We start from the raw sequence: 20,542 nt of genomic DNA, 5'->3' as shown, positions 1-20,542 counted from the left end.
TTCTATATTTGAAAATGATTGAATATTACATATCTGAGACCCCTTTGTGTCAGCCCTTAAACTGTAGTACCTTTTCTTAATATTTTTTTTTATCAATATTAAACATCTGTTCATAGCTATTTTTTTATTTTAGTTTTATGCACACAATGTGACACAAATGCACACTGTCTTACATTGTAAATTATTCAGAAATTAAAAAAAAAAAAAGTATTTTCTGTAATATTTTTTCTTATTTCAAAGTTTGTTTAAAATATTCTCAGAATCAAATCGAATAGAAATTATGAAGCCAGTATTGTGAACTGAATCGAATCATGACTGGAGTGTATCGCCACATCCCCATGAGTTACTGTATGTTTATTTTACTGTAGCATTTGGGTATAAATTAACAGTAAATGGAAGAAAACCATGAACTATTAAGGCCTTTAATCTCACATGTACAGGTCTCTCTGAAAGTATTGGAACAGTGAGGCCAATTCTTTTGTTTCCGCTGAACACTGAAGACATTTGAAAAGATGAATATGAGATCATGTACCAAAATTTTTGATCCCTTGAAAAACATGTGGGCTCAAACAAAGGTTCCAAGTTGTGTAACACATCTTAAATAACAGGAAATGAAAGCTGACATTCTGATCTCATTCATATTGTCATCTCAAACCCAAATGTCTTCAGCGTATTTCAAACTCAAAAGAATCTGCCATGCTGTTCCAATACTTTCAGAAGGGACTGTAAGTGGACATCCGGCTCTTCTAGTTACCCAAAACTTAGACTAGCTAGTTATGAAAACTACAATAAATAATGATCCTCATGCAATTTGTTTTAATGCCTACACTAATCACTTACAGCAGACATTGCTTTCTATCCCTATTACTCTGAGGGGACTGTTTAGCATCCTCAAGGCTTTCAACAAATTCTTGTATGTAAAAAAGGCAACCACACAAAAGATTAACCTTTAAAGGAAAAATTGTGTTTAGTACTCTAAGATGTCTGGTTGCTCACAGGGATAACCATAATAAATTATTCTGTCCTAAAATCTCCTCACTTTGTTTTAAAATGCCAAACAAATGGCATACATTTGAAAAACAAGAGCCTTGGATATGTTTCTTTCACCATCCCTCAGCATAGCAGAGAATTTCTCAGCACAAGTGTCCTAAACGTCTTTGTAAGCATGAGAGCAGGAGTTATACTTCAGGTCACTATAGGGGCTACAATCCAAAATTAGCACGCCCTGGCATCTTGAACAGTGGAGCAAACAGCAGGACAGTGACAGAAATGGATAAATCCCTTCAAATCCACTTTCTGATGAAAACACAGAGGTACTTTATAAAAGCATTGTATAGTAGCCGCTCTCCTACAGAGCATGCACTCACAGGACCTTTCAGAGTCTTAACAGAGAACTGAGAACAGCTTAGCAGGAATGGATGGATGAACTGATGGGATGACCTTCTGTCTCCACATGCCCCAGGTTTAAATCTTGCCTTATGGAACAATGTGAGGAATAGACGTGTGCTCAACCTTCTGCCAAGTACAGTTTTAACCTTATGATGCTGATGATGGTCTAGTGAGGTTAGTTGGGGCTTGGACCAAACCGATGAGGCCTAACCAATGTTCTGCTCAGGAGATCAGATTTCAAGGATGTTATTTATAGTTTTCAGTCATGTAACTCAGGCGTAGACCTGGAGGGTAGAACACTGTTCCAAAATGGCAGTCAACACTGGACACTCCATGGAACCGCAGCACTGGCCTGTCAATTTTCCATCTGTTTTCAATCCATATACAGCCCCCACCACTGTATTTCAATCACTGAAAACAGCAAAGGCCCTGTCAGAGTTCCACTTTGGCAATGTTTACATATATTTTGTGGATAATTCATCCCCTTACGCTGCCACCAGAATGAAAGTGTGCAAAAGTACAGACAGTTATCTGTATTTTCAATTTGGATGGGTGGGTCAATAATGCTGCTAACGTAGAAGAAATTCTTCATTGTCAGAGCAAAGGTGAGTGTTAATTAGCTTAGTTTCAGGTTCACCGTAGTCCGCATTCTAGGGCAGTAGTATTTCGGTTAGGTTAACGCGATATCTAATGACATAAATCCAATCAAAACTTTTTTTTTTCAATGTCAGGTAAACCATTCCTACCCTTTAAATGCCCCACAATTGACAGCCTGGGTTGCTGCAGAGAAGGAGGGATTGTTGCGATTTGGCCACTGCACTTGTATGGCAGGGTTAGAATTTGTGTGTTCGCATGTAGGTGCCATACTCTATGCTTTGCTAGCAGCAAATTCCATTGCCATTCATGTGGGCTTTTGAGAATATGGCATTTTGTTTAGCTGAACCTCGACAAATTTTAATTGTGGAGTAATATCCTTGAAGCAGAGGTTCATCCAGAACATTTTGATGTTCAGATGCTAATGAGAACCATGACAGAATAGACCAGGTTTAATTTAAACTGGACTGGAATTGCAGCCCAGGTGAATATAACTAATGGCTCAGACTGAATCTATTTTCTACAGCATCCAGAAAAGTATGTGATTACTGCACATGATGCATAAGTGCTATTCGTTGCTCTTTTATATGCACAAATAGCATTAAAAAAAACATATTTTACATACACACACATATATTATATATATATATATATATATATATATATATATATATATATATATATATATATATATATATATATATATATATACATACATACATACATACATACACACACACACACACACACACACACACACACACACAAACAATATCTGACAAAAGTGAGTACACCCCTCACATTTTTGTAAATATTTGATTATATCTTTTCATGTGACAACACTGAAGAAATGACACTGTGCTACAGTGTAAAGTAGTGAGTGTACAGCTTGTGTAACAGTGTAAATGTGCTGTCCCCTCAAAATAACTCAACACACAGCCATTAATGTCTAAACCGCTGGCAACAAAAGTGAGTACATCCCTAAGTGAAAATGTCCAAATTGGGCCCAATTAGCCATTTTCCCTCCCCGGTGTCATGTGACTTGTTAGTGTTACAAGGTCTCAGGTGTGAATGGGGAGCAGGTGTGTTAAATTTGGTGTCATCGCTCTCACACTCCCTCATACTGGTCACTGGAAGTTCAACATGGCAGCTCATGGCAAAGAACACTCTGAGGATCTGAAAAAAAGAATTGTTGCTCTACATAAAGACGGCCTAGGCTATAAGAAGATTGCCAAGACCCTGACACTGAGCTGCAGCACGGTGGCCAAGACCATACAGCGTTTTAACAGGACCGGTTCCACTCAGAACAGGCCTCGCATTGGTCGACCAAAGAAGTTAAGTGCACGTGCTCAGCGTCATATCCAGAGGTTGTCTTTGTGAAATAGACGTATGAGTGCTGCCAGCATTGCTGCAGAGATTGAAGGGGTGGGGGGTCAGCTTGTCAGTGCTCAGACCATACGCCGCACACTGCATCCAATTGGTCTGCATGACTGTCGTCCCAGAAGGAAGCCTCTTCTAAAGATGCACAAGAAAGTCCGCAAACAGTTTGCTGAAGACAAGCAGACTAAGGACATGGATTACTGGAACCATGTCCTGTGGTCTGATGAGACCAGATAAACTTATTTGGTTCAGATGGTGTCAAGCGTGTGTGGCGGCAACCAGGTGATGAGTACAAAGACAAGTGTGTCTTGCCTACAGTCAAGCATGGTGGTGGTAGTGTCATGGTCTGGGGCTGCATAAGTGCTGCCGGCACTGGGGAGCTACAGTTCATTGAGGGAACCATGAATGCCAACATCTACTGTGACATACTGAAGCAGAGCATGAACATTTCCCTTCCGAGACAGGGATGAAGGGCAGTATTCCAGCATGATAACGACCCCAAACACCTCCAAGATGACCACTGCCTTGGTAAAGAAGCTGAGAGTGAAGGTGATGGACTAAACCCTATTGAGCATCTGTGGGGCATCCTCAAACGGAAGGTGGAGGAGCACAAGGTCTCTAACATCTACCAGCTCCGTAATGTCGTCATGGAGGAGTGGAAGAGGACTCCAGTGGCAACCTGTGAAGCTCTGGTGAACTCCGTGCCCAAGAGGGTTAAGGCAGTGCTGGAAAATAATGGTGGACACACAAAATATTGACACTTTGGGTCCAATTTGGACATTTTCAATTAGGGGTGTACTCACTTTTGTTGCCAGCGGTTTAGACATTAATGGCTGTGTGTTGAGTTATTTTGAGGGGACAGCAAATTTACACTGTTACACAAGTTGTACACTCACTACTTTACATTGTAGCAAAGTGTCATTTCTTCAGTGTCGTCACATGAAAAGATATCATCAAATATTTACAAAAATGTGAGGCGTGTACTCACTTTTGTGAGATACTGTGTGTATATATATATATATATATATATATATATATATATATATATATATATATATATATATATATATATACACACCCCCCCACACACACACACACCCCCACACACACACACACTAAGAATAATCATAGCAACTAATTCCTCCATGGCTCCTCAATCTCCTGAGTTTTACGTAGCATGGTGATGCCGGCATCTGTCTTTGCTAACATGGAAAAATCAAAGCGATGCGACTTTGCCAGCACCCCAGGCCGTCTTGTTTAGGTGTGAACAGGGACCAATTTATTTTTCATGCAGGCAGCAACGAGACAGCTCTCTCTGCAATACAAATCGTGACAGAGGAAAAAAGAACTAATTAATCACATCATCATTTAGCGATTATCAGACTTTCATCTAAATGAAGGCACTGCTAGCTCGCCCCAGGAGTGCCATACATCAGTGAGGTGGGTCACAGAGTGTCTGCTCATGCTGACTCCAATATTAAAGATGGTGCTGCCGTCCTCAGACAGGGCGTTAATTGATTAGTGTGGAAATGCACTCTCTGGGAGCAAGCCAGTGAGCTTTTCCGATCAGATGACGTGAGGCATCGTTTATACACTCTCAGTCAACAAGTAATTACAAAACATCAAGCTACAACAGATGGAACCCACATTGGCTAACAGTGACAGCGAGGTAATGTGTTTAATTTTCCATGAGGTGAAGTATGAACAGGATGCAAAATGTCTCTAATGTAACTTTTAATTCAGTAATGATGTCTGCACGGTCAATAAATACACATTTAAAAAACAAACTGTAGTGCACTGAATGAGCTTTTTACGTGAAGGACACCCACACTGAGCTTCCTAATATTCATAAGCAATGCTTAAATATTTTATAAAGCAACATTGTGGCTTATGACTTTGTCTTTATATGAAAGACAGATGAATCTCAATTACCACTTACCGACTGTACGAGACTGTTGTAATTAATACATTTTTTATCTAATCCTATAATCCTAAAATATTGTTTCTTTACAGAACTATTAGGACGTCTTCAATCTTGAGCAATCTTCTATGTACCTGTAATCTTACCTATTGGGAAATGTAGGAACACACATGGAATTGAATGCTCTTTAAGTGCTGGCTGTCCATTTGCATTTAAAATTATTATGTAGAATCATTCCGCTAAAATCTCACTTATTTACACACCTATATAAAAGACTGATGAATGAATGACCTGAAACTAAAGTAGTAATCAGATTATACATTTATAACAGTGTTATAAAGCCCTGTATGTGCATTTTGCAAATTTGTCAATGTGCCATCAATGCAAAAAAAAAAAAAAAAAAGAAAAAGAAAAACAAATACAAAATCTGAGAATAGTAAGGGGAATTGCAGATAGATTTCATTTATCGTGATATCCTTCAAGTTGGACGATTTCAATATCTGCTGGGAAACATCTGCAGCTTTAAGATCAACAAAAATATAGTGTTTTATCTTGTAACACGTTTCATTTTGTCTATTTTATAGTCCTATACAAACCTTAATAACCTGCTGTCTGACTTCAGAACAGCACAACAAACATTTTCATTTATGCATCTTAGCTTCCCTTGTCCATGCTAGCCTTCCATGCATGGAGTGTCTTTACTTCTCAAACCATGAACGGAGGCTTAAATTAAGAAAACTAAACATGTTGTTTAGCAGCGTTAATTTCGTATACAAGAATTCAAGTATCTTAGTCGCTGTTCTAAGTATCTAGTCACTGACTACATGCATGCATAGTTTTACACTTTTATTTTATACTGAGCTTAGTTATAACTAACGACTCCTTAGGCTTATTTACAGTCCAGACTTTTGCAAGTATTCCTGACCTTGGGGGGGCAAAACAGACTCAAGAGTAATGCTAGTGACTAGCAGCTACAACTGACTTGTAATCAGCTTTCAGTATTTAGTTGGGTGTAATGACGTAACGTGTACATGGCTCACACACATCAAATGTTCATAGTTCGTAGCCACAATAAGATGATAGTATGTCTCACAAGCTTAGATCCCAAAAATTTGCAGTGCTTTTAACTTCTCTCTTTTAGGTAACAAACACAAAAGTCATCAGTTTTGACATTTCATGAAGTTAAAAGATTTAAGCAATGCTCATGAATGCGATTATAAATGAGTACATTTCAAATCAATATATTAATACACCACATGACTGAAACAGTACTGTTCAGCAGGTCTAGGCTGTCACATGGGCCTGAGCAACAGCCATAACCCGCATGAAACACTAAGCTCTTGCAAATGTAAGAGGAAACACAATTAGCTCTCTTTTAGACTGAGCACAGATATATCCTACAATTTGCACACAGCAGACAGCATCTCATAGGAACCTCATAATGCAAAGGTGCAATTTAATTAAATATATTAGATATCTCCCACAATTATCCCACAGAACTAATTAATTATTTTTTTGCAACAGCCAACGCCACTGGCCAAGAGATGCTTGGAGAAAAAAAAAGTGCTATGAAAGTCAAGCTAATAATAATAATAATCTGTTCCTAAAAGAAACTTCAGATAAAGATTCAAACAGTTTAACAAATGTATACCCCATGGAAAGGTGCATAAAATTAAAATGGCTTCTCCTAGCAGTGAAACATGAGTCATGAGACAGTGTGGGATGATGAGATTATCAAATCTCAATGTGCAAATATTATAGTTTGACACATTGTGCCATGCAAGCCATTTCGGCATTCACCATTCAGTTCTCAAATAACAGTTCTACATTTCTAAATAAGTATTTTAAATCATTAACCATTTTCATTGATCATTTACAACATAAAAATGACTTAAAACAAATCACTAGAAATGTATTCGTAAAAACTGTTATATAATATTCATGAAGTTCATTTTAAAGATCATAAAGTCATAGCTGATAATTTAAGACGCTTAACCTACAACTGAATGGCAAAAAAAGAAAAAAAAATAATTGGAGTGGGAGCGCCCACATAATGTCGAAGTTCCGAACCACAACTTGTACCTCTCCTTTGGTTTGTATTTGAAGTTGGTCCAAATTTTGTCTATCTACTCAGCCAGATAATATATGCACTCTGCACACTGGCAGCTGCTGTGGCCAGCTCCCACCTCACAAGGGCTCAATCTGATCAAACAGCAATCAGGCAAAAAATGTTGGACTACACATCTCTTCCTAAATTAAATGAGCAACAGGGTACAGAACATTTTGTGTACGTGTACACTCACTGTCCATATTAATAGATACACCTGTACATTTATACAGTAATCCAATCAGCCAAACATGGTTATAAAACCATGCAGATGCAGATGGAGGCCTTCAGTTCATGTTCACATCAAACATCAGAATGGTGAAAAAAACGTGATCTGTTTGTCTTTAACTGTGGCATGGTTGTTGGTGCCAGATGAGCTGGTTTGAGTATTTTCAAAACTGCTGAAACTCTTTGGATTTTCACACACAACAGTCTGGAGAGTTTACACAGAATGGTGTGAAACACATCCTGTGAGAGAAGGTTCTGTATGCTAAAACACCTTGCTGATGAAAGAGATCAGAGGAGAATCACTAGACTGGTTTGCACTGATAGGAAGTCTATAGTAACTCATAATCACTCTTTGCAACTGTGGTGAGCAGAAAATCATCTCAGAATGCACAACACATCAATCCTTAAGGTGGATGTTATACAACAGCAGAAGACCACATCAGAGTGTATGAAGGGAACTGCTAATTGTCTATTTTTTTTTAAATTCTGACTAAATTAACTGATTTGACAAATAGGCAGTGCGTTAAATTTTTTATTCACATTTCAGAATGTGCGCGCTGCTCATCTAAATGCCACCAATAAGAGAATGATGTAGAATTAATGCTGCACGATTAATTGAATATCGATCTCGATTACGATTTATCTGCTCACGATTACATGAACACGATCGACTGCGATAGTGACATTTAAAGTTCGTTCTCCGCTCGTAGAAAACTCCTTCAGGTCAAATCAAGCGCTTCCTAAACGTACAGACAGTCACCATAGAGCGGCGCAGGGATGACGTCATTTTGTAACGCCAAAACCCGGAAACGAGTTAGCATTTTAGCGCTCGCGCTGCCAGCTTTGCTTCGGGTTTCAGAGCGGGAAATCATGACACTAACATGTTACTAATCGGGACTACAGATGTTGTCGGGGACATTAAACGTCATCACGTCGAACAGGAAAAACTCTTTGCAGATAAACTGGTTCAGGTCTGCTGTGCACAATTTCCCCCCAAAAACAAAACCTGGATGAAGATTCACCCACAGAGTAAATCCGTGTTATGGAAAAGGTTTTTAAATAAAGTTTGGAGAAGTTATCGGAAGCCCGGTGATGGTGATGTTGAAGTGGAGCGACCGTGGTGTAGATCGTTTATAGCGTACGGTTAGCTTTTTAGTTCTGGCGATTGTATTTAGGCTTCAAACTTCATAAAAGTTGCGTTCATTTGTGAAAATGATCTTGATGGACAAAATGTGTTGGTATTGTAAACTTTGTTGATCACAGGCTTTTGGATTATTGCAAAAAATAAGTTCTGTGTGAAAATCCTATTGGGTTTTTGTGGAGGAAACCGATGTGATGATAACTTCCGGGTTCCGGTGCAGAGTGACGTCGTCCCTGCACCGCTGTACTGGGTGATCTGTCTGCGTCTCTCCTCCTGCAAACACTGTTATTGACTTTTCTGCATTCGCCTGAATTATTTTCATTTGGTTGCATAGTGTTATATTTGATTTTCATTTGTTTGATGATTTTTTTTTTTTTTTTACTTATCCTATATTTTGGGTATAATTTTATTTATATTTTGCTTCTACGAGATGATGCACTTTAAGGACCAGTCTAATTTGATGTAAAGATTTGTACATTAGCAGGAGTGTAGCACAACATGGAGGTGAAATCAGCGGTCTGTTTATTTAAATGTGAAAGTGAAATAAAAATATGTTGACCCTGAAATCAATGAATAATCATGATAAATCATCATGATCTCAATATTGATCAAAATAATCGTAATTATCATTTTGACCATAATCGTGAATTCCTATAAGATAGTGGCAATGGCAAAACGAAAACACAACATTCTAATGGCCAGAAAAAAATATCCTTATTACCGCAAGTTCAGTTTGAAGAATGTGTCTGTTTATGTGAACGCATTTTCTGCACAAGCCAGGATTTTGCTGATTGATGATGGCAGCAGAAGGTAGTAATCTTCTTTAATCGTAGGTCTATCATCTATCGTATTTTCATCATATAATCTGACATGTAGAACGTTATCTCACAGTCCGTTATAGAATTTGGCCAAGATTTAATTGGGATCTTCTCGTACAGTGCAAAACATAATCTTAGAAGACAATAGTACAGAGTTACTGTAAGACATGCTTCCTCTGAGACACATGAAGTCAGCCTACACATCTTTTCACATTGGATAAAAGCCCTAACTTCCTTTTTCCTTATATGTGAACTCACAGACACCTACGATTGGTTAGTGTTGCTCTGACTGCCAGATGAGAAAGTAATTCCACCTCTCCCACCAAGAGAGCAATTTAGCCACAGATGTCTGTGGCATCATCGGGATTCAAACTCCTGGTCAAGCGATGATATGGAGAAGGCTTTTTTCCCACTATGTATTTGTAAAGAAAGAGTCCATATATCTTATTAAACATGCGTTTACTTGAACTTTTTCCTGAAGATTAAAACTGTGGTGTTAAAAACTGCACTACTGATCCGATTAGGACATGTAAAATATTCTTAATCCACCTGACTTTAATACAAATAATATACTCAGCAAAAAAAGAAACTTTTTCAGGGGACTGTATTTTAAAAATAATTAGGCAAAATCCGAATAAGCTTTATAGAGCTTTATTGTAAAGGGTTTAAACGATGTTTTTCATGCTTGTCCAATGAAACGTAAACAGTTGTTGTGCATGCACCTATCGAACAGTCAATTTCAAGTTACAATAATTTAGGACACTGAAGAGACCTTTCTACTGACTCTGAAAAACACCAGCAGAAAGATGCCTAATGTTCCTGCTCACCTGCGTGAACATGCCATAGACCTGCTGCAGGGAGGCATAGGGACTGCAGATGTGTTCAGAGCAATAAACTGTAATGTCTAATGTAAGACACCTAAGACATGCGACAGGGAGACAGGAAGGACAGCTGACCGTCCTTGCAGTGGCAAACCACGTGTAAGCATGCGTATCAGAATGAACAGATAATGTGTTCTAAATGGAAATAAATAGAGATACGAATATTAGGGACACGTTTACTTTTTTTTTTGACTTTTTACGTCTTCTTTTTTTGAGTGATTTAGAAAGTTTGCCAGAAAGGCCATCTGGTTGGGACTAGAGAGAGGTTTTTACTTTCATGTGGGCATGAATAGTGATGATAAGTCTTTATTGGTCACATAAATGCTTTTACAGCACAGTGAAATTCTTTTCTTCACATACCCCAGCATGTTAGGAAGTTGGGGTCAAGGTCAAGGGTCAGCCATGATACAGCACCCCCTGGGGCAGAGAGGGTTAAGGGCCCAACAGTGGCAGGTTGGCAGTGGTGGGGCTCAAACCCCCGATCTTCTGATCAGTAACCCAGAGCCTTAACCACCAAGCCACCACTGCCTATGGTGAATAAGTTGTCAGATATGAAGCTCACAGGACAAGGAAAGCCATGTACATTATATAAATGTGCTGTGCTGAGCAATACATTTACAGCATGCTTGGTAGCTGTCTGGTCAGGGTTATTGTGGTTTAAATTATGCTGTTAGTTTGTTTATATTTTGTAAAAAATTTAGTAAAAATACTAAAACCAGACAGAGAAAGTCTTAAACTTGAGTGATTTTCAATCTAAGACAAATCTTGCAGTAGAAACTAAGTACACTAATCACAGTGCCAGAAAACGTGAAACTGAAATCACATTACGCATCAGGCAGATGGCATGAGAAACCACAATGCTTGCCTCATTTCGTGGCTGATGAGCCTTCACAAGAATAAACTTTAAAATAATAGTAAAAGAAAACCAAAAAAGAAAGCCAATGAATCATGGATTTGTGGCTTATAATCATAAAAATCAATAGCAAGTTCCTGAGATTAATTTTGATATTCACTTCATGCCACTGTGCTTGGTAAAGGAGTTAAGCAGGTTATGAACATACAAAAAAAACTGGGTGAAGACAGAGATCGAGTTCACAAGAGATAAAGCAAAACTCGTACTAGAGTAATGAGCAACAAGTATACTATAACATGCAGGATGTAGAGAAAGGGCCAGGATAACGCACCACACAACCGGTGGAGTCCAACTTTCGGTCAGATATGCAACGGAAGTTTCGGCTGCAGCCGCCGTTGTCTTTTGAGCAGTCTCGCACCGGGCCAAAGGAGTCCAGCAGAACTTCCAGACTGTCGAAGGACGAGGAGATCATCAGCTCCTCCCTGAGAAACACCAAAAACACAGAGTACACACTGTCAGTAATTACTGCTGAGGAATACTAATAGAGGTAAGTCACAATAACACAGTGTTGTGTAGCATTTTAAAAAGTATTCGCCCCATCCTGATTTCTTCTGTATTTCATATTAAATAGTTTTAGATCTTCAAACGAAATTCAAGATAAAACAAAGACAACCAGAGTAAACGCACAATACAGTTTTTACTTATTTATTTAATTTTATTGAAGCAAAAAATAAACACCCATGCCAAAAATTAAGTGTCCCCCCTAAACTTAAAATCAAGTTGTGCCACCTATATCAGCAATAACAGCAACCAAACGTTTCTGATAACTGGAGATCAGTCTTTCAATTACTTCTAGCAATAGGATTTACTCCTCTGCTTTGGATCATTGTCTTGCTGTATAATCCAGTTGCGCTGGAGTTTCAATTTACAGACTAAAGACCGGACATTCTCCTTTATGATCTTCTGGTAGAGAGCAGAATTCATGGTTAACCACCATGCTTGATTGTAGGTATGATGTTCTTTTTGTGAAATTCTGTGCTTAGTTTATGTCAAATGTAACCGAACCCGTCTTCCAAAATTCAGACGAGTCTTAATGTTCTTCTGGGTTAGCAGTGGTTTTCTCCTCACCACTCTTCCATGGATGCCATTTTCCCCCAGTGTCTTTCTGATAGTGGAGACATGAACAGTGACCTTTATTGTTGCAAGAGAGGCCTGTAGGTCCTTTGATGTTGTCCTTGGCTCTGTTTTGACTTCCTGGATGAGTCGTTGCTGTGTTCTTGGAGGAATTTTGGAAGGTCGGATACTTCTGGGAAGGTTCACTACTGTGCTGAGTTTTTTTTTTTTTCCATTTGCAGATAATGGCTCTCACTGTGGTTCCTTGGACAGCTTGAATCCATCATGTCTGATTTACAAAGACTATGAACAGCAAATGACATTAATTGACAAAGTTCATTTTCATCACAATTAACGTGTCCCTAGGTTGTCCCACAGTGTCATAAATAAATGAATCGATTAATCAACCAAAGAATCAATCAATAAAAACTTAAACTGTGTAGGTTTTGTTATCGACAAACCTTGACCTTGTGAACCCTGCTGTAGCCTTGATTTGAGCTGTACTGAATGGAACGTGATGAGTTTTTTTTTTTTCTTCCTCAAAGCACTCCACATCCAACTGTTTATAATTTACTGTTTAGAAATTTGAAAAAGCAGTAATCATGATGGGGAAAACAGAAATGTGACCTTTTTATTGTCTGATATGTATTGAGCTTGTTAAATCACCGCTGCACTGAGTAAGTGGGATATGTATGATAAATTGAGAGGATTTATGAGCATGCTGCCACGACTCAAGCCTGGTGAGAGAAAGAACGTTCTGTATTGTTTTGCAAATGTAATGCCCTCACTCACACTATGCTGAACGATAGCTTCGAACAAATGGGTTTGATGTTTTACTGTTATTACGACCCCTGCCCAACCCCCCACCTCACACAATAAATATTTAAAAATGGTTTTAAGACAAATGATAACATTTCTATAAAGATAGGCTAATACAACTGAGATGATAAATACTGAAGCATCTTTGTGAAGCCTCATTATGAACTTTTACATAAATCCTATAGGAATAATGTCGTTATTTTTTTTTTTTCTTCAAGTTATTGTCAATGTTTTCCTTATCAGTTTTATCATTCGGTTATGGCTCATGACAAATCATTAATGGTTTCTATAGTACCACCCTTATTTAGTGGAAGACACTAAATATCGACCTTGCACCTCCATCCACTCTTGGCTAAATCAGAAAAAAAAATTCACACGAATTAGTGTAATGACCGTTGAGATAGATAACATAATTGTATTAGCACTGAATACACAAACACCCTTTCTCCTTTGTAATGAGACAAATGTACTTCAGTGAACGTTCCTTTCTGCAGGGCTTGAGACAGAACACCAGTGGAAGCTTCTAAATTACTTTAGTAATGCCTAATACAAAATGCCCACTACTGGTACCTTTCATCGTGTACAAGAATTAATTAATTACATTATTAGCTGATGCATAATATTAATAAATTATTTATTAATAAATTTAAAAATATTGATAATAATAATAAAAACATAATATTATATACTTTTGAATCATTGGACAGTCCCGGTAATCACACCCAGGGTATTGTCGAGGTTTCATTTTGTCCATTCATTCATTTTCAGTAACCACTTTATCCTGGTCAGGTTTGCCATGGATCTAGAGGCTATCCTGGATTAGATTTCATTATATTCTATAAATATTTTTAAATATTTATAGAATATATTTGCATTCTGCTTTGTAGCTTTCTTAAACTCTGTTAAAAGCTTTTCTTTAAGGTCATTTTCAGCATGATTTAAAACCTGTCTATTAAGACCTACAGTCTGGAGACCAGTCAGGCACATCTGAAATGATCATCTACCCTTTAATACTCAATCACAGAACTCCTGACGCAAATCCAGTGTTAACATGCATAATATGAATTTTAAGGTTGTTTAAATGGTAATAATACAGCTCTGGATTAGACACAACACATACAGTCCCCTCTGAAACTATTGGAATGACAAGACCAATTCATTTAATTTGTGCTATGCAACAAAGACATTTGGGTTTGAGATCAAAAGATTTATATGAGACGAGAGTTTAGGATTTCAGCTTTTATTTCCTGATATTTACATCTAGACGTGTTAAACAAATAAATAATAGAACCCTTTGTATCATCCATCCATCCATCTTCTTATCCTTCTTCAGGGTCACGGGGAACCTGGAGCCTATCCCAGGGAGCATCGGGCACAAGGCTGGTACACCCTGGACAGGGTGCCAATCCATCACAGGGCACAAATACCATACATATTCACACACCCATTCATACACTACGGACACTTTAAGACACGCCAGTCAGCCTACCATGCATGTCTTTGGACTGGGGGAGGAAACCGGAGTACCCGGAGGAAACCCCCGCAGCACGGGGAGAACATGCAAACTCCGCACACACAGGGCCACGGTGGGAATCAAACTCCCAACCCTGGATAAGTGAAGTAAATTAAATTAAATAACACTTTACATATTGAGTTGCATATACCTTGTTTGCAATAACTTCATCAAGCCTCTAACTCACTGAAATCACCAACTTGTTGGTTTCTTCTTTTGAGATGCTTTTCAGGTTTTTAACATGGCCTCTTTCAGTTGTTGGTTGTTTTGGGGGGTTTCTCACTTCAGTCTCCTCTTCAGGAATGAAACTTCTGCTCAGTTGGGTTAAAGTCTGGTGATTGTCTTGGCCAGTCTAAAATCTTCCACTTTTTTTTTTACTCCTGATGAAGTCCTTTGTTGAGTTGACATTGTGTTTTGGATTATTGTCTTGCTCCATGATTAAGTTCCTCCCGATTAATTTGGATGCAGTTCTCTGTAAATTGGCAGACAAAATGTTCCCGTAAGCTTCTGAATTCATTCTTCTGCTACCATCATGAGTTACATCATCAATAAAAATGATGCAAGCCCAAGCCATGACACTACCTCCACCATGTTTCACAGATGAGCTTGTATGTTTTGGATCATGACCAGAGCCTTTCTTTCTCCAAATGTTGGTAGAGGTTAATCTTGGTTTCAGAATTTTTGTGGCTCACCTCAGTAATTTCTTTTCAAACTCCAATCAGGCTTTCGGATTCTTACTGCTGATGAGTGGTTGGCATCTTGTGGTATGGCCGCTATATTTCTGTCTTCTTCGAACGATGGATTGTGATACCTTCAGCCCTGCGGAGGTTGTTGGTGGTCATTGACTGTTGGTTTGGGTTTTTCTTCACAGAGCTCCCAATGTTTGTCATCAGCTGTTATTGTTTTCCTTGTTTTCCATTCTATGTCTGTTGCTCAGTACACTAATGGTTTCATTATTTCTCAGGACATTCCAAATTGTTGTATTGGCTATGCCCAATGTTTGTGCAATGCCTCTGATAGCTTTTCCCTCTGTTCTCAGCTTCAAAATGGCTTGCTTTCCTCCCATAGACGGCTCTCTGATCTTCATGTTGTCTTATCCTTTTTAAGAACAAATGCAGTCTTCACAGGTCAAAGAGCAGAGTGGATAATCAGAGCTATTTATTCAATATTTTTTGATTGCCTACAAATTGGGTGGTCTGATACAAACTGTGCCATGTTCTATGTTGATTAACACATTTACACATAAATATCAGCAAATAAAAGTTGAAATTCTAAACTCTCTTCTCATATTCAGGTCTCAAAACCAAGTCTACAGCAAAAACAAAAAAGAATTGGCTTTGCCATTCCTATAGTTTCGGAGGGGACTGACACATTTTAGATGATTACGCACTTGAACTGGAGAAGAATGCTTTGCATAGAAGTATGGCCACCATAGCCTACCACCAAGCCCTCATACTAAGCAGGTTTTGTTTTGCTGGTTTGATTACTGATTTGTTTCTCTATTCCCCTTTTAGTGTAACCCTGTCCGTGCCTGCTTACTGATCACCTAACTATCTGCCCGTTTCTGAATCTGAATATTGTCTTATAGTTTTGCGTTTTTTTTTTTTTTGTTGTTGTTGTTTTTTTTGCCTTGGTTTATGTTAATAAAACCTACACTTGCATCTCTCTGGTTGCCTTTTATGGCTATATATTAAGCAAGTATTTGTACATGCATTCAATTTTCAATTATTTAAAAAAAAACAAAAAAAAAAAACATTTATTTGCAAACGAATGATTGCAAATAGCCAAAAACTCAGGATTTTCATTTATACCAGTGCAGCAGAGTCCACTCAGACACTGTACAGCAAATCAGAGACCAAATCTTTATAAACTATTCATCCAGTGCCTGCTGTGTGTAACCAAGTTTCAGCACAACATGGGAGGGCTGTGTGAATTAACACGAGACATTCTAGTGAACTCAAACCACCCAGCAGTGAGGCAATTTTCACTCAACTGCACCTCAGTATGTCTTAGGGCATATCACTCCAGCGCCTGTTCTGTCAAATTTACCATTGGGACGCCAGTCACTCTGCATGAGCAATGTTCTGAAATCCAGAGGAATGTCATCTGCAGCCCTAAATCTAAGGAGACATTCTAGTCCACCTAGCTCTGATTTAGAGCTACCATAGTACACACAGATTTACTTGGAATTTGTGTGCATGTGGCATATCCAGGATAGGAAAAGTGAGCTATTTTTGTATACAAACACTCTTGGTTATACAGGGTGTCCCAAAAATCTCCATAAATAAGGGACTAGGGTTTGTCAGCACATTAGTTGTGCCTTCATCAGTGGATGTTCATGGACATCCACTTCTCGGATGGTCCGCAACACTTCCAGTCTTTTTAAATTTGTTAATAAGTTTGGCGATAATGTGTGATGTGATTCCCTGTTAAAGTCCATCGCAACCGTGCGACAGCTTCCCGATCCAGCCATGAGAATGACTTCAACATTCTCAATGTTCTTCTTTAGTCAAAGGCGTTCTTAAAGGATCTCTGAAAAAATGTATATATAGTCATGTGAAAAAACATAAGTACACCCCATGGGAATTGTTGGCTTTTTTGATATATTTGGACAAGCAAACATTTGATCATCTTTGAAACAGTGCCTATTAATAAAGTTGATATACTTAAAGAAAACCCACAAGGAAAATTTTTCAATCATTTATTCAACAGAAATATCAATAGATGTGAAAAGTAAGTACACCCTTGGCCTCAGAAGCTAGTACTGCCCATTTTGCAGAAATAACTTCTTGTAGGTATTTTGCATAATTGTCCACCAGTCTCTGACATCGGCTTGCTGGAATTTTTGGTTTTCTTGCATGTACTGCCAGTTCACAACATTTCAGTGGGATTCTAATCCAGGCTTTGACTAGGCCCATTCCATAACCCTCCATTTCTTCTTTTTGAGTCATTTCTTTGCCAGTGTGATGAGGATCATTATCCTGTTGAAAGGTCCATTTTCGGTTCGACTTCAACTTTTGGACAGATGGCCTCATATTATTTTCAAGGACTCTTTGATATGATGCAGAATTCATAGTTGAATCAATGAATGCAAGCTGTCCAATCCCTGAGGAAGCGAAACAGCCCAAACCATAACATTTCCACCACCATCCTTCACAGTTGGTATGGGGTGCTTCTCCTGAAAAGCTGTCTTTGGTCTGCGGCAAACATGTCTGCTGTTACTGTGGCCAAACAACTCTATCTTTGATCAGTCTGTCCAGAGCACATTATTCCAAAATGCCTGGTCTTTGCTTATATGCTCATTGGAAAACTGTAGTCTTGCTCTAAAGTTCTTTTTAGACAGCAAAGGCTTTTTTAGAAATTGATTGTAGAAGCATGCACTGTGACAGCAGCAGTTGCAAGACTTACTAGCAGATCCTGTGATGAAATTTTGGGGTTCTTGGAGACTTCTTTTTGCATCAGAGGGTCTGCTCTTGGGCTGAATTACAGTGAAATTGTGCATTTCAAATAATTTGGCGACCTTTTTAAATCCATTGCCAGACTCAAGCATCCACAACCTGTATTCTGAAGGCCTTACATAACTCTTTAGACCTTGGCATGATGACATCTGGGAACACCAGACACTAGATATGAGAGGGGCATAAATAAGACCGGTTCCACCTGCACTCCCTAAGCAGGTTCTGATCACTGGCATCCAGTCTTCAACACCTGATTCTAATTTTATGAATTTGAACGTGTGATAAATGTAGGGGTGTTCTTACTTTCTCCATGTGACTGATCAGATTTTTTTGTTAATTTAAATTGTGAAAATTACTACACAATGTCAATTTTATGTGTCACTTGATAGAGTGTATCACCTTTATTAATAGGCACTGTATCAAATGTGGATCAAATGTTTGCTTGTCACACACACACACACACACGCATATATACATACATACATACATACAGTGAGGGAAAAAAGTATTTGATCCCCTGCTGATTTTGTACGTTTGCTCACTGACAAAGAAATGATCAGTCTATAATTTTAATGGTAGATTTATTTGAACAGTGAGAGACAGAATAACAAAAAAAAAATCCAGAAAAACGCATGTCAAAAATGTTATAAATTGATTTGCATTTTAATGAGGGAAATAAGTATTTGACCCCTCTGCAAAACATGACTTAGTACTTGGTTTAAAAACCCTTGTTTTTAAACCAAACACAGAGGTCAGACGTTTCTTGTAGTTGGCCACCAGGTTTGCACACATCTCAGGAGGGATTTTGTCCCACTCCTCTTTGCAGATCTTCTCCAAATCATTAAGGTTTCGAGGCTGACGTTTGGCAACTCGAACCTTCAGCTCTCTCCACAGATTTTCTATGGGATTAAGGTCTGGAGACTGCCTAGGTCACTCCAGGACCTTAATGTGCTTCTTCTTGAGCCACTCCTTTGTTGCCTTGGCCGTGTGTTTTGGGTCATTGTCATGCTGGAATACCCATCCACGACCCATTTTCAATGCCCTGTCTGAGGGAAGGAGGTTCTCACCCAAGATTTGATGGTACATGGCCCCGTCCATCGTCCCTTTGATGCGGTAAAGTTGTCCTGTCCCCTTAGCAGAAAAAAAAAACCCAAAGCATAATGTTTCCACCTCCATGTTTGACGGTGAGGATGGTGTTCCAGGGGTCATAGGCAGCATTCCTCCTCCTCCAAACACGGCGAGTTGAGTTGATGCCAAAGAGCTCCATTTTGGTCTCATCTGACCTCAACACTTTCACCCAGTTGTCCTCTGAATCATTCAGATGTTCATTGGCAAACTTCAGACAGGTATGTATATGTGCTTTCTTGAGCAGCGGACCTTGCGCGCGCTGCAGGATTTCAGTCCTTCACGGCGTAGTGTGTTACCAATTGTTTTCTTGGTGACTATGGTCCCAGCTGCCTTGAGATCATTGACAAGATCCTCCCGTGTAGTTCTGGGCTGATTCCTCACTGTTCTCATGATCAATGCAACTCCACGAGGTGAGATCTTGCATGGAGCCCCAGGCCGAGGGAGATTGACAGTTCTTTTGTGCTTCTTCCATTTGCGAATAATCGCACCAACTGTTGTCCCCTTCTCACCAAGCTGCTTGGCAATGGTCTTGTAGCCCATTCCAGACTTGTGTAGGTCTACAATCTTGTCCCTGACATCCTTGGAGAGCTCTTTGGTCTTGGCCATGGTGGAGAGTTTGGAATCCGATTGATTGATTGCTTCTGTGGACAGGTGTCTTTTATACAGGTAACAAACTGATATTAGGAGCACCCCCTTTAAGAGTGTGCTCCTAATCTCAGCTCGTTACCTGTATAAAAGACACCTGGGAGCCAGAAATCTTTCTGATTGAGAGGGGGTCAAATACTTTTTTCCCTCATTAAAATGCAAATTAATTTATAAAATTTTTGACATGCGTTTTTCTGGATTTTTTTGTTGTTATTCTGTCTCTCACTGTTCAAATACAACTACCATTAAAATTATAGACTGATCATTTCTTTGTCAGTGGGCAAACGTACAAAATCAGCAGGGGATCAAATACTTTTTTCCCTCACTGTACATACATACATACATACATAGTCATGAATCAGAGAAGGAACTCTGAATACAGTTCCCAGCAGCTACTGCATCAATGTCACATGACCACCTGCACTACAGCCACAAATGTCCATTAAGAGGATCTTTTCACAGCAATTACTACTGTATTTATTCCCTATAAGGCTAATCATAAGAATATATGTACTTTTTGATCCCCCAAAAGGTAATTTTTTTTTAAAGCATCC

The 20,542-nt window shown here is 38.8% G+C and overlaps 1 protein-coding gene across 5 annotated transcripts in view; it reads right to left on the bottom strand.

Moving 5' to 3' along the window:
- astn1 (astrotactin 1) overlaps positions 1 to 20,542 on the bottom strand; it is a 295,200-nt gene that overhangs the window by 120,991 nt on the left and 153,667 nt on the right. For all 5 annotated transcript variants that reach the window (XM_017471160.3, XM_017471161.3, XM_017471162.3 and 2 more), the window contains one exon: positions 11,644 to 11,794. In XM_017471160.3, coding sequence (XP_017326649.1) covers positions 11,644 to 11,794 — 151 coding nt within the window. The remainder of the gene's footprint in view (positions 1 to 11,643; positions 11,795 to 20,542) is intronic.

Source organism: Ictalurus punctatus, chromosome 7 (assembly GCF_001660625.3).
Source record: "Ictalurus punctatus breed USDA103 chromosome 7, Coco_2.0, whole genome shotgun sequence".
Classification (NCBI taxonomy): domain Eukaryota; kingdom Metazoa; phylum Chordata; class Actinopteri; order Siluriformes; family Ictaluridae; genus Ictalurus; species Ictalurus punctatus.
The sequence above is the reverse complement of the archived record's forward strand: the minus strand, read 5'-3'. Positions and strand labels throughout refer to the sequence as shown.